This window comes from Stegastes partitus, unplaced genomic scaffold (genome assembly GCF_000690725.1).
Source record: "Stegastes partitus isolate 25-593 unplaced genomic scaffold, Stegastes_partitus-1.0.2 Scaffold269, whole genome shotgun sequence".
Classification (NCBI taxonomy): Eukaryota; Metazoa; Chordata; class Actinopteri; family Pomacentridae; genus Stegastes; species Stegastes partitus.
Window position 1 is genome coordinate 72,607 of NW_007578000.1, and position 13,722 is coordinate 86,328.

Here is a 13,722-nt window from a genome sequence, read left to right on the forward strand (position 1 = left end):
AGCGCCTCAGTTCAGTTTGTGAAACGTCAGTGTTGTGCTGATTGGCTGATAAGCTATCAGTAACTCACCTCATTGGTTGAGAGAACCGAGTCTTCATCCAGACTGAGAACAGCATCAGTGATGATGATGTCGTGAGGGAAAAAACGACTGCTCATCGTCTGCAGAGAGACAAAGAGGCAATAATTTGTCGATATAGTTAATGCAATAAAATCATTGTTATATTTTTAGGAGGAAAAAATATGATGAAACTCTGAACTGCTGAAACTTTACTGATTCAAAGCTGTTTCAGGGTCAAGGAACTCTTGTTTACTTCAATAAGCATTATAGAGACGGTAGAGGGGCATGAAAAAAATCTTGACAAATAAACAACAAATGTGTTTGTTTCACCCCCAACTGTGTGTCTATCGATCAACGAGCTCACTTAATAGGTTTTCTGTGAGTCGTTATCAATTCAGTGCCGAACAGAAAGTGTAGTAGACCTTGATCCATTAGCCTAAAGATGGCTGCTGCTGATGTTATTGACTTGTGATTAAAGTGTGAATTATTTAACTGTTTGTGTGGTGAAGGAAAGAGGGCACAGATCCTGGATGTATGGGGAAAATGTTCAGTTAACATAACCTGCTCCCTGAAACACATACAGGTTCAAAAGTGAAACAAAGGAAATAAGGTACAGTCACTTTAGACAACTAACAAATTCAACAATGAGTTTTGCTAATGTGTTCAATCACCATCTATGTGTATTATTGCAGCATTAACTACAACATAGTTTCTAAAACGCTGTTAAGATTTTGTCATTGGAAATGTTTTAGGGGTGCTTGTGGCGTAGTTGAGTTGAACAGGGACGATGTCCAGTGTATCAAATAAAAGTGCCTTGAAATATGGTTCAACAAAATAATGTTTTCTTTCTTCATATTCAGTGTAGAAGTACAGAAGTGACTACATCCCTGTGCAAAATTGTGTTGCTTCTCAAAAACAGCATTATTCATATGTGACTAAGTCTATTGTTTCCTCTTATGACCACATGTACTTTACAAAGTCTACATGAAAAAGGCAGGCCACAAAGTAGAAACTCATTGCAACAAAAGTGAATACAGCTGTGATCACTGACACACAAGTTATCAAACCTATGATCATTTAAATGAAATACTTGTGATTTCCAACTAGCCTAATTGCAGGAACATGGTTATAAAATGAAATGGGAACACCACACATTCTCAGTGTCCATCTGCATCTCTGCACCATGGGCCCACATAGAAAAGAATTGCCAGATTAACAAAAAAATCGGATTGTGAGACTTCACAAAGATGAAAAAGGATACAGGACAATCAGTGACAAACTAAAAATCTGTTGAAACACAGTTATTTGGCTCAGATGGCAAGCAAGTTTGGTCTAAACCTGGTCAGGACAAGCATAGTGGTTTGCAGACAGGTTGGTGTTTATACCTGCAAGGCATTCCTGCCTGTCGCACCTCTGCTGGTACCTGTTGTACCAGCTACAGGGTCCTCAGCTGGGAGCCATCCTTCACTGGTGTTTCGCTCCTTTAATTTTCATAACACCTCAGGATGGTGGGGCAGCGGTCAGGGCTGTCTTCCTGCCACTCCCTGCAGCTGGTAGTCAATGATCAGATGGGTGCTGCATGGCTTCCTGGTTTCCCCAGCTTCAGTCTTTCCTTCGTATCCAGAGCCAGAAGCTTCCTTTTTCTGCTTCTTCCGCAAATTCTTTCAGGATGTTCTTCACTTTTCCTGCTGTGAAGCCAATGTGAAGGTTGAGAAGCTTGGAAAGCCGTGGCAGCCGACTTTCGTTGGATAGATTGACGCTCTCCAGCCTTTTTCCTGCTACTCTGCCATTAAGACACTGCAGCCTTTTCCTCTCGTATGCTTCCTTGACGCCCTGTTCCCAGGGCACTGTCAGTTTGACCAGCAGAAGACGCCTCTCTGCCACCAACCACAGGACAACACCACATGGGCCTCAGTGCGGTGCTGGAAATGTCAATGGGAAACCGTAGCTGCCTGTCTAGGCCCAGGAACCTCCGGGAGACAGGGCTGGTGTTTTCAATTGGTGGCAGTTTCTCAAAGATTGTCCTGCTGACACGAACTGGATACACTGTTTATGCTGGGTTCTTGGTCATCCGTTTGCCAGAACTCTCATGCTCTCTGTATGTTCTGCCAGCTTCCTTTGGACCTGGTCATGCCACCACCTGTACCAACCCTTGGCCAGGGCAGCCACACAGGTGGTGACACAGGTTTCCTGGGGCTGTTTCACACAGATCACAGTTCTCATCTGCTCTGTACCATCTTGCCAGTTTTGCTGGGCTAGGGAGGGTGTCTTATGTGGCTCTTACCTGGATAGCTGAGCTTTGTCTGGGGCATCCTCCAAAGGTCACTCCACCCCACTGACCTTGGAAGAATGCCCTCCCACTTTGTCCATTGCCCTTGTTGGCATTGGCCAACAGCTTTCAGAAGGAATTTGTCTTCCTCCATCCCTGTCACTTCTGTGACCACCGAGGCCTTCCTCTTTCTCTGTGGACCAAAGCTTCTGAGGCTCCCCCCAGCCCAGGCCAAGTCTTTATTGTTGAGTAGTTCCAACTATCTCTTGGTGTTTGAGTCTGGAGGTGGCATTGTCCGCACGGTCTTCTGCTTTCCATGCTCTGCCTTTTCAGAGCATCCTGACCGGTTGGCCACTTGACTGCCTGAGTTCTAACACCAGCCTGACCTACTCCAGCTTGTACCCAGTCGTGATGTTCTTCAATGGCAGCTGCAGGACATTCCTTCCAAACAGGGCAGCCTCCAAGAAGACCCTTGAGAGTCCTAGCCCCTTCCAGGTGTAGTTGTTGTCCTCGATGTCCAGTTTTTCTACTTTTGTTGTTATTTTGCACATCTTCAAAGGCAACATTAGGCGATGGTTAAGTGTGGCTTGATAGCACCAGACTGAATGCATAGTCCCAACAATGTAAACAGAGGTTGGACTGTGATGATATATCCTGGCTAACAAAATGACTCACAGTCTGCAGACGTTTGTCAGAAGAGGACTATTTCAGCATAATACCAATCTAAAGTACACTGCCAGAATTACACTAGCATGTCTAAAGGAGAAAAAAGTCCAAGATATGACAACAAAAAAGGGATCAAATATGAAAAGCACAAGGAAAGGGATCAAATAGGATTTTTCAAGGGTAGTTTTTAAGTATTTTTACATTGAATGTGGATGGCCAGCTAAGCTAATCACACTGGTTTTTGCATCTCAGTGTAAGCAAAGGATTTTTTTTTCATCACTTGGTAGCAAAACTGCTCAGTTCCATATTCCATATCTAGCAAAGTGTTGCTTAGCTTGAAAAACTGGTGCTTTAACTCAACCAGTAAGATTATGTCACCCCACAGCAGCATGAAACTTGAGAAGTACTTATGTTAAACTCTCTAACTGCCCTTTTTTTTTTAAGAGTTTATCTGAGTCAACTAATTTTATGTCAGTGAAATGAACCTCCATGTTAACTACTGTCACACAGTGACGTTTTCATATGGATTCACGGCTTGAAATAAAGTAGATTGAATTTACACCCCCAGGGGTAACATTAAGAGGCTTATTTAGCAAAGTAAGATTGCAAATATCCGCAAGGTTAATGTCTACTCCCATCTCAGCTTAATGAGCGGATGGGTGCTGAGTCGAAATTCATCAGGAAATTAAGCATAACATCAAACGAATTTGAACATAAATCCCCTAAATTCCTCCAAATATTTGAGAGTGCCAAATAAAATTCTGCACTAAGTTACTGATTAATGTGAGAAGTCTTGGCACAAAATGTTTTTTCTTTGGATGGTTGCCCTGTGATCAGCAGGCAGGTGATTAGTTCAGTCAGGACAGTGTTCATAGTAGGCAATAGTTTCTCAGCTTCTTTAGGAAAACCCCCTTCGTGTGTTGGAAAAGAACCATGTGCCTTTTTATCAACTGCATTCTGGACCTAATGGAATAAATGTGAAAAAAAAAAAAAGTACATTATCTAAGATGTACAAAATGATAAAGACACTTGTCAGTATATTGTAGTCTGGACAGAATCTTCATAACATACCTTCACTGCATTTCCCAGCATTCTTCAGCTAAGCTTTTGCTAACTTTGAGGATTTTCAAATTACTTGGCTTTCTTCTTGCTCTTTCATTAAATTCTGGACCAGACTCTGTCATACCATCATGTCCTGCTTTGATACGTAGACCAAACAACTAGACATAACAGTGCATTTGCATTTGTGATGAAGCAATCTCAGCTCAAGGTCCGCTGACTTGCTTGCTAAGGAGGTTTAACCATATCACATCTTCATCAGGGCGTATAATTCTTGCATTTGCTGGCAGATGCACAAACTAGGGCCATCATGTCACTGTTAGTGAGGAGTCTTTCAAACTTTAAGATCCAAGCTGACAGATGCAAACTAATTTCAAATAGAAAAAGTTGTTTGCACAATATGAATTTCATTAAAGAATTACCAACATTAACATATGCAAAAAAGATTCTATGTGATCATGTATACACCGAAAAAACAACAATTTAGCATGTGATGATGTCCCAGAGGATCTCAGAATCCTGCAGAACATCTGTATTTATTGGTAACTGAGCAAATTCAGCCTGATTTTGTGACAGCCAAAAGCTCCATGTGCATTAAACAAGTAAATAGGTCTTTTGTACCTCTTTTGTATTACATGATGGACTATAACCTTGCTCCATTTGATCTATTCTGGATATTTTGGCCGTACAAGTGGTGTGGCTGTTTGGATGGCAGTGTAGGTGCACCAGCTGGCTCGCCATTTAGGTTGAAACGGAAATAATTAAGCAACTACTGGACTGATTAACGTGTAATTTGGTACAAATGTCTGTGGTTTATTCTGATGGTTTTAGTGATCATCTGATGTCCTCTAGTAATGATCCTCTCCTGAGATTCAAAGGCTTGGTCACAATCAAAGATGATTATGCTTCATGCTTTTTGTTCATGGTGATATTTTTGCTAAGGTGAGACTGCATTTTGTTGGCTTCAATGATGAGCACCTTAGTTGTTGCTGTGAACTTGCAGAACGTTGTGTGACATCTACATATTCATGTTACTGAGGCAACAAAACAGTTTGTCAACTGGGTGATGTCATCAGGTGACATGAATAACAAAGAAGGTAGCAGAAGTTCTCCTGAGTATTGTAACTGCACAAGACACCCCAATTGAGTCAGTGGCCTCTTATAAATACCTAAGCATCAGAATTGATTTAAACAAAATAAATAAATAAATAAAATGTTTTGAAGGCCATATTGAAAATCTTTTAAAGAAATTGAAATTAAAATCTTTTGTCTTTTTCAAGAACAAATCCTGTTTTAATTTTAATGCTAGGAAATGACTTGTTGCTGCCACCTTCTTGCTTCTTCTTCATCATCCTACATGTCACGCAAACAGTCCAGCCATAGCCTACGCTCCCAGGACTTCATTACTTTCACCGTCCCTTCAGTCTGTACAGAACTTGGAAAAACGACATCCTCTCACTCTGCCCGCTCAACCTGGAACTCACTACGGCAGATTCTGAAACTGTCCAACTTGATTCCCCTGGGGGGCTTCAAACGTCTGCTAAATACCCCGGAAAGATCATCTCTTGGTTCATGCTCTTGTTCTTACTGTTTTATTCTATTTATCACCTGGCACTGTTTGTACTTCCTTTTTAATGTCTGATGTTTTGTTTCAGTTGATCCTGTCTGTCATTTTTATTGTTATGTTTGTTGAGGACAGGTCCCACACTGTTTGTGATTCCATGTTGTATTGTTTAGTTATTTGCAAACAGGTCTCTCATGAGAATGAGACTCTGTGTCTCAGTGAGATTACCTGTATAAACAAGAAAATAGTAATAACAGCGCATCATCAACATAAGTATAAAAATCAACCCATGGAGGATACCGCTGGTGAACTTAATTTTATATGACACCAACTCACCCAGAGACATCACATAGTCTCTTCCTGTTAGAAAGGACCTGAACTAGTTCAGAACTGTGTCTGAGATGTTAACATTGGTCTGTAGGCAAGCCAGAAGAATTCTCTAATTCAAGTTGAATGCAGAATTCAAGTTGACAAGCACAAGAACTGATAGATTTTCTTCGTCCAGGTTCATTCTAAGAACATTTAATACGTTTACTAGTGCTATTTCTGCACTGTGATGGACCAGAAGCAGGACTAAAATTCCACTGGGATGCAGTTTTCATTCAAATAAGAATTAAGTTAGTGACTCTAAATTCATGCCAACAGGATAAACTAAAATGGTGACCATGGTAAACACTATACCTCAATCATAATTTTAGCACTGTGAAAATAGTATGACTTTAGTCTCTTAGCCTGTTTAAAATGGCTTACCATATTTAACCAGTGGCGGGCCATGCACTTTACTGGTAGGCCTTCAGTGGCATCCTACCTGAATCAAACCACGTCTTAACACCGTCATTATGACGCCACGGCTTTAGAAACCATCAGCATTATGCACAAAGGCAGCATAACAGGACATTGCATGGCAGACAGGTGTCTCATGTAGCGAGAATGAATGCCATTACTAAAGCAAGAAACCCAGTTAAAACAATTCAACAAGTCTCTTTTCACTGCAGCCACAGCTGTACATCCCATCAGGGTTCTCACCGTGCTACTTCCCTGAAAAAACACGCTGTGTCTTGGCTCGCTACGCTGTCTTTCAAGCTGCGTGTTTGGAAAATCTGATGTGCAAATTTTCCTAAGAAACTCATTTCTCTACCGCTGTCTTTGCTGCTAACAAATAGCAGCGTTAGCAGCGAAGACACTAACGCTAACATCAGAGTGTCGCTAAGACCCCCCTCCCCACTGCGCTGTCAAAACGTTCAGGTGAGAACCCTGCACATCTAACAGGAGCATCAATATCAGGCCAAAAAAAAGACAAAAATATACACTTTACTCGCCAAAACCTGTGATTATTTGAACACAAAATCCATCCTCCTTTCTTTCATCATAAACACTTCAATCAGTCTGTTGAGCAGCTAATCCAACAATAAGTCCTGTTCTATCGCCATGGAGGCTAAAGCTGAAAGTTGGTTCCAGTTGTGTGTCTGACATAACTTTTAATTCACTGTAGGGCTGAGAATGTCCGCTTGCTTAACTTAAAAAAAAAAAATAAAATTACGATAAAGTTTTAGCTTGTGCAGGTCACTACTGATACGAACCGCTAGCTTTGGCTAAGCTCTCTGACCATCCAATCAGAGGACGTGAAAGTGCTGACATTATTGTAGGCCAGCTAGCTAGCACCACCAACTCTCAATCTGATTGGCTAAAGCAACAGTTTCATTACAATGCATTTTAAGCTACAAGGGCCTGCACTTTTAATTCTGAAGACCTCAGGGCAGATTTCTGTGACCCTGGCAACACATGATGGCTAAAATATGATTGGATAAAAAAAATAAAAATAAAATAAAAAAGAAGCCCTTATATAAACATTCACTGCTGGAAGCACCACAGGCCAGAGACACGCTATTAAATGAAGAGAATATACTATTGGGAATAAAGTTAAAAGATTAATGGGAAAATTTTACAACGGAAGTCAGTGAAGGCCTTGCTGGCCCTGACGGCACACCACTGTATTTAACACACAGTGCAGCTACTCTAAAACCTAGCAATACAGAGCATTTTCTCCCAGTTTTGATTGTCGATGCCCGGTGATGGGCCAAGCATTGTGTTGATGCTTTTCCATTTGCAAAGGTTTCATAAAAGTATCTGGTAGCATGAAAATGGTCAAACTTAATACAGTCATAGAATTTCACCCTTCGGCATTCTCACTCCAGTAAACGTCAGCATTGGCAGTGGCCTTCAAAACCTCATATTGGCTGAATTCAACAGTGTGTCTGTCTATAGCTGTCTGAGTAACACTACCCCCTCCATCACTCCCCCCTCCATGCCTCCCTCTGGCTGGTGTCAATGCTTTTTTGCCCCTGGACAGAGATTAGATCCCACTGAGATCTCTGGCAGTTCAATGGTCTGAACCTTATCTTTGTTGCTCTCTTTCCACTTATTTCCTCTTTTTATATTTGCCATGACTCCTGCTACTTCAAGGGGAGTCTTTGGAGATATCCGGTCTGCTTTTATGACACAGATATATCGAGATGTCTGTAAATTACAGTTAAAAGTCAAAGATCACAAAGCTATCTGCAGCATCATCGTAAACTACGAACAGCCACTTTTTCTCATCATCAACGTGTTTCTTGTCATTACTGATGTGAGAAATGATAAATTGACACTACAAAGAGGCTCTTTATTATTGTGTTGTATGTCAGAGCAAAAGCCTTTATCCCCATTTCCAGCCCATTTTTCTGATGTCCGCTTTCAGTGTTGTGGCTATTTCCTCATATTTGTTAAACGGCAAATGGTACGACTGGTTTTATAATCTGTCACTACAATAAGTCCATCTATAAAGACAACAGGATGGAATCACACCTCACTTATCAGGTAAATCACTTTCATATTCTTTAATTATCAGTGCTTTGTCTCAGAAGTGTCAGTAAAAGACTTGTGATCCGTTTAAAACTGGACAAAGCAATTATTTCAGTTATTATGGCACATTTTTCTCAGCGAAGCAGGACTTCTAAGATTCAATCATTTCTTTTCTTGACCAATCTGCAGGTAGTAATGCATGCTTTATTTTTCATTTTGACTATACGACTGCACCTCTTCCTATGGAGATTTTAGTATGTTATCTATCTGGTGTCCCTAACTGGTAAGAATGCTGCATATTGCCTTTTGCTGGTAGCTGTAAGTGAGACAATTCCTGCTATTTTGGCCTCACTTCAACGGTTGCCTGTTGATTTCAGAACTTGTCTTAAATGGGTTAGATCACTTAAGTCAACTGACCAGATGCTTCTAGTGGCTCCAAAATCCAGATCAAAAACAAAGGCGGCATTTTCTTTTGCTTGTCCTAAGTTTTCAAACACTTGACCCCGTCATTACAGATCCGCCTCAGCATTGGTCTCTTTTAAATCCTTGCTAAAGATTCATCACTTTGACTAACATATAAAAACCATTCACCGAGCACAGACTAACAGGTGAAGGGAAAACCTTTGGTCCTGGCATTCACGCAAATATTACTTTAACATGTATCACCCATCCACACGTGCATACACAGGATAAAGCCCCCTGCAAAAATTGCTGAGGAGCAGCTTGACTAACCAAGAGTCCAAAGTGTAGACCATAGACTGTATAAAAGATGGACGTAGCTACCGTGACATCACCCGTTGGTTTCTGCACTGAGAAAATGAAGCCAGGGTTTTGCTGCTTCCTGGTTGACATCTTGGATTTTTGGAGCCAGTGACGCAAAAATCGTCGGAGGGGGGCGGAGCCATAGAAGCAGCGATTGGTCAGACGGATTGAGAGGCAGGCCCTCTCTGCCCGCCCACATTTACCGCCTTCTGCTCGCTTCGTCTGTATGGTCGCTGCCGACTGTCAATCAAGCCATCCTGAGCTGGAGGAATGCAGTATTTCATGATCTGTGATCACTTCTTTTCCAATTCAAGTCCATGGGAGCCAGGGCTTTTTGGAGCCAGGACTAGCGGACGTTGTGATATTGAAGGTTTTTGACACTTCCAGGTTCGCTTCATTTTTCGGGGCCGGTTGCTACGTCCATCTTTTGTACAGTCTATGGTGTAGACCCTGCCCTCAAACTCCCTACATCCCATGCTAGTTGAGCATCTGTGTGATTCACTGGACAAACCCTGATCCATGGAGACCCAACCCAACAACCTGCAGGATCTTAAGGATCTGTTTTTAGTACCCTGATGTCAGGCACTACCGAACACTCTCGGAGAGCCTGTGTGGCATACCGTGATGGTTCGAAGCCATTTTGGCAGCAAAAAGAGAACCAACACAATATAACGCTGCTGGTTTTAATGTTGTGGCTATCGGTGTATACGCTATATTTCAGGGTGAATCTCAGAAGATTCATTGTGTCTTGTTTGATCTATAGCACAATGTGCACAGTGTTAGAAGTGATATGAACTTGATGCTGCACAAGTATATAGTATACTTTTAAAATAACAAGAAATGTGATCACCTGTGTAATGTAAAAAGGAGCTGTTTGTGGTGATAAACACACAGAACATTATCAACCAACTCTACAGTCGAATTCAGCTGAACATCTTCTAAGGTATTGTTTTCATTTCATGGCTCGTGACTTTCCTGCTGTGGTTCACTGTCACTGCTTCTGTCAACCTGAGAAAGCTGTTTTCAACAAAAACATCGCAATAACCCCACTATAGCTACCTAGAATGAAACAGACAGAGAAAGGGGAGCATTTAGCAGGTAAACAGCTTGACAGCTTTGTTGAGTTGGTGGAGACCAAAACAGAGCTCCAAAGGGCTGCGAATGTTGTTCTGTGAATGCTGGATGAGTACAAGGGCAACTGTTGGCATCAACACCAGTCATAACAACTCTTTGAGCACACAATGTGTCAGATGTTGCGATCAAAGTGTCGACTGTGTAGTTTTGTTCAGGGTTGTTTTTTTTATTTCTTTCATAACAAAGACAATCAGGCATCAATTCTACAATATGCAATTAAAAAATAATCTACTTTTAGTTTTAAATGAAGTTCAAATTTTGCCAATGACTGGATAAAGCCTAAAGGTAGTCTTTCCAGGTGAATGGAAATGAAATAATGAACTAAAATATATTTAGTGGATGAAACAAGACCATCAATTGTTGTGTAAGTCTGCTGCCCTGACTTGCTCTTCAATCACATTCGCTTCTACTCGACCTTTGAACTCTTTACTTTTATACTTCTTTGCTGTAATTTAAATGCATAGCTAAGGAGTCAGAATCAATGCTCAAGATTAACTTATCAATACAAAATTCAGTATGTGGGAGCAAGACAGCTAATACTGAAAAGAGATTGATGAAGGTGAGATATAGTGGACATATTAACAGCGACAGAGGAGAGTCATGGATCACACCCTCGATAATATTGATGTCTGGGTCATAAATGCTTAGCAAGCAGACCGAGAGATGAGGAACTGATTTTTCTGACTAAGCAGTCATATTACCGGTAAGCATAATTCAGTGTATAATTAGTTGGTTAAATAATCCTTAATTCTTTAGGGAGGCAACAAAGACGTTACTATCAAAGACTTCCGAAGTGTCTGGATTAAACAGTTAGCTTACAAGCAGGGGTTGAGTCATAGCTCCATTTCTGAAAACCCTTTGTAGTGTGAATTTCATTTGTGTGTGTAAACTGTGTAAGCACTGCTTTGTATCTTTGTTAGATGGATTCATACTGTAGCAGGATAATGAGCCCAAACACACCTCAAAGGTTTGCAAGAACTACTTGAAGACCAAAGAAGACCAAGGAGTGCTGACTGTCATGGGCTTTTCTCCGCTGTCTCCACACTCCAGACTTTCCTGATTTCACAAGAAATGAAGCTGGGATGATGTGGGTTATTATGATTTGCCTGTGCAGCTTGAGTGCATGCTGCCACTGAGGCAAACAGGGGAGAAAACATGCTACGCTGAACACCAAACAAAGTGGAATCAGTGGAATGAACTATTTCTGTTTTGGAAACTTTATGCAATTATAGATGTATTTGTCAATTTGAAGTTAATTCAACTTAAAATATCTATTTTTTCATATAGATAATTTCAGAACTTTCTAAATCTTTTGATAAAAAAACAAAAACAAAGGTCTTCAGCTGAGAGTTTAATCAAGTCATTAAATCAGGTTTGAAGAAAGAAAACCAGAACGCCTGCTGACTTCCCACCAGGCTTTGTTTGATGGTTAAAATTTCCTTGGGACTAATTTTGTAGTTTGGAAAACCAATTCGCAATAACAATCTCACCAAAGTCGACTAAACGTGTTCCGTTAACTCAGCTAATTAAACATTTCAAAACACAGAAAATGATGTTGAAAAAAATATTCAACCTTAACTCTTATTTTTAGGCAGCAGGAAACATAAAAGGAATCACGGTGGAAGATATTCTGTGCATTTTTCTCAGACAATACATTTTTCACCCAAATTCTCAAACTGAAAATATCAATATTAAAGACGATATTGTAGCAAATTCAAGACAAATGGAAGACAGGAGTATCACTGGTGCTCTCAGACTTTTGGACACCACCCTTGGATTGCAGACAGAGAACAACAAATTCTAACATGAACTACATCGGGCATTTGATTAAATTCAGATATTGACTGAAGCAAATTTGCACCAATTTCAAAACCCTCTTCGCTATGGGAAACAAAAACAACAGCAACCTATCATGCTGAAAATTTCAAGTTTTAGGATTTGGATCGTGCAGCCAGACGGTGCTGGTAGTTTTCTGCAGTGAATTATCCATTTTAATGACAGGGCTTGCTTCCCTGCATGCAAATGTTTCACCAAAACTATTTCCCTGTCACTGTTTTGAGGGAGCTCTGCCCATGGTGATGGGTGATTGGTTTAATGAAATGCAAACAAGCAAAGGTGTTTTATCGTCCAACAGCAGAACAACAACAAGATGCAACCAGACGAAGTAACACTGGAGACTGTGGCTCCCCTACACTGATTATATTTCTTAAATCTCATCAAAGCGAGCCGATTTATGGACGACAACTTGTGGGATATTAATAAAATCAATTGAGAAGTTTATTAATTCCTTACAAAAACAGTGATCGTCCGTGTGCTGTGTTTCAGAAGATATGACTTCAATAAAAAAAAGAACAGTGGAGGTAATCAGAGGTTGAGGATGAAGGAAGCGTTGATGGAGTGCAGCCACTCAGCATTACAGAGCAGATACACTCATAACCAACAGCAAATTACTCTGCTGCTGCTGCTGCTGCTGCACTCTGTGGAGGCAAATGACAAACTTTCCGTGTGTGCATGTGTGTTGTTATAACAGTGGGAACAAACACAGCGAGCGCTTGGAAGGAAATACACCGAAGAGCATCTGTCTGGGCTGCACGACAAAATACCACATGACTAATTATAGGACCAAACACACACACAGACACGTTGCCTCCGAGAGGCGTTTTACTGTCACCAGTGGAAACGTTGTTCTTGCATTACAAGGGGGAGACATTTACATGAAAACAAACAGAAGCAATTACACTACAAAGCGTGTGGATTAGAGAGAAAAGAGGTTGACACAGAGCGAGAGAGAGGCTGCATGTGCACAGTCCGTAAGCGATCCTATGTGTTTTTAAGAAGCTCAATCGTTTAATAAGAAAATGAGTTAAAAAAATGAAAAACATGACACAGTTTCTTCCCCTTTTCTGAAATGTCACTGTGACTTCATACAGCATGTGTGTGCAAAGACAGAACATTACCTGGTAATACCACAAATGAGAACAATTCCAACAAAGTCACACTCCTGTCCCGACTCTAATAGCTGACAATCAAAGCTCCTGTTGCTTCAATTTCACCATTAAGACTCTATTTAAAGCTGAAATAGAGCTACGTAGAATTTCAGACAGTTATGCAAGACGATGTACACGACGCGTCATTCCCTCCCTCCTCTGCAACATTAAACAACTGCAGGTACATTTAAAAAAAAAAAAAAAAAGAAAGATATATATTGTCAGTACCTGCTTTAATCTTGTTTTTAACTTGATTTCCTGTTGATGAGAAACTCTGGTCACTTTTCACATAATCTGATTTAATATTAAACAGTATTTGTGGATTATCATATTGTCACCTTTAACTATATATGTGTAACAGCTGAAAATGTGAATGTACCTAT

General features: G+C 40.7%; 1 protein-coding gene across 1 annotated transcript in view; it reads right to left on the bottom strand.

Moving 5' to 3' along the window:
• LOC103357708 (exostosin-1-like) overlaps positions 1-13,722 on the bottom strand; it is a 360,610-nt gene that overhangs the window by 18,304 nt on the left and 328,584 nt on the right. Inside the window, exon 9 of the mRNA XM_008282376.1 lies at positions 69-158. Coding sequence (XP_008280598.1) covers positions 69-158 — 90 coding nt within the window. The remainder of the gene's footprint in view (positions 1-68; positions 159-13,722) is intronic.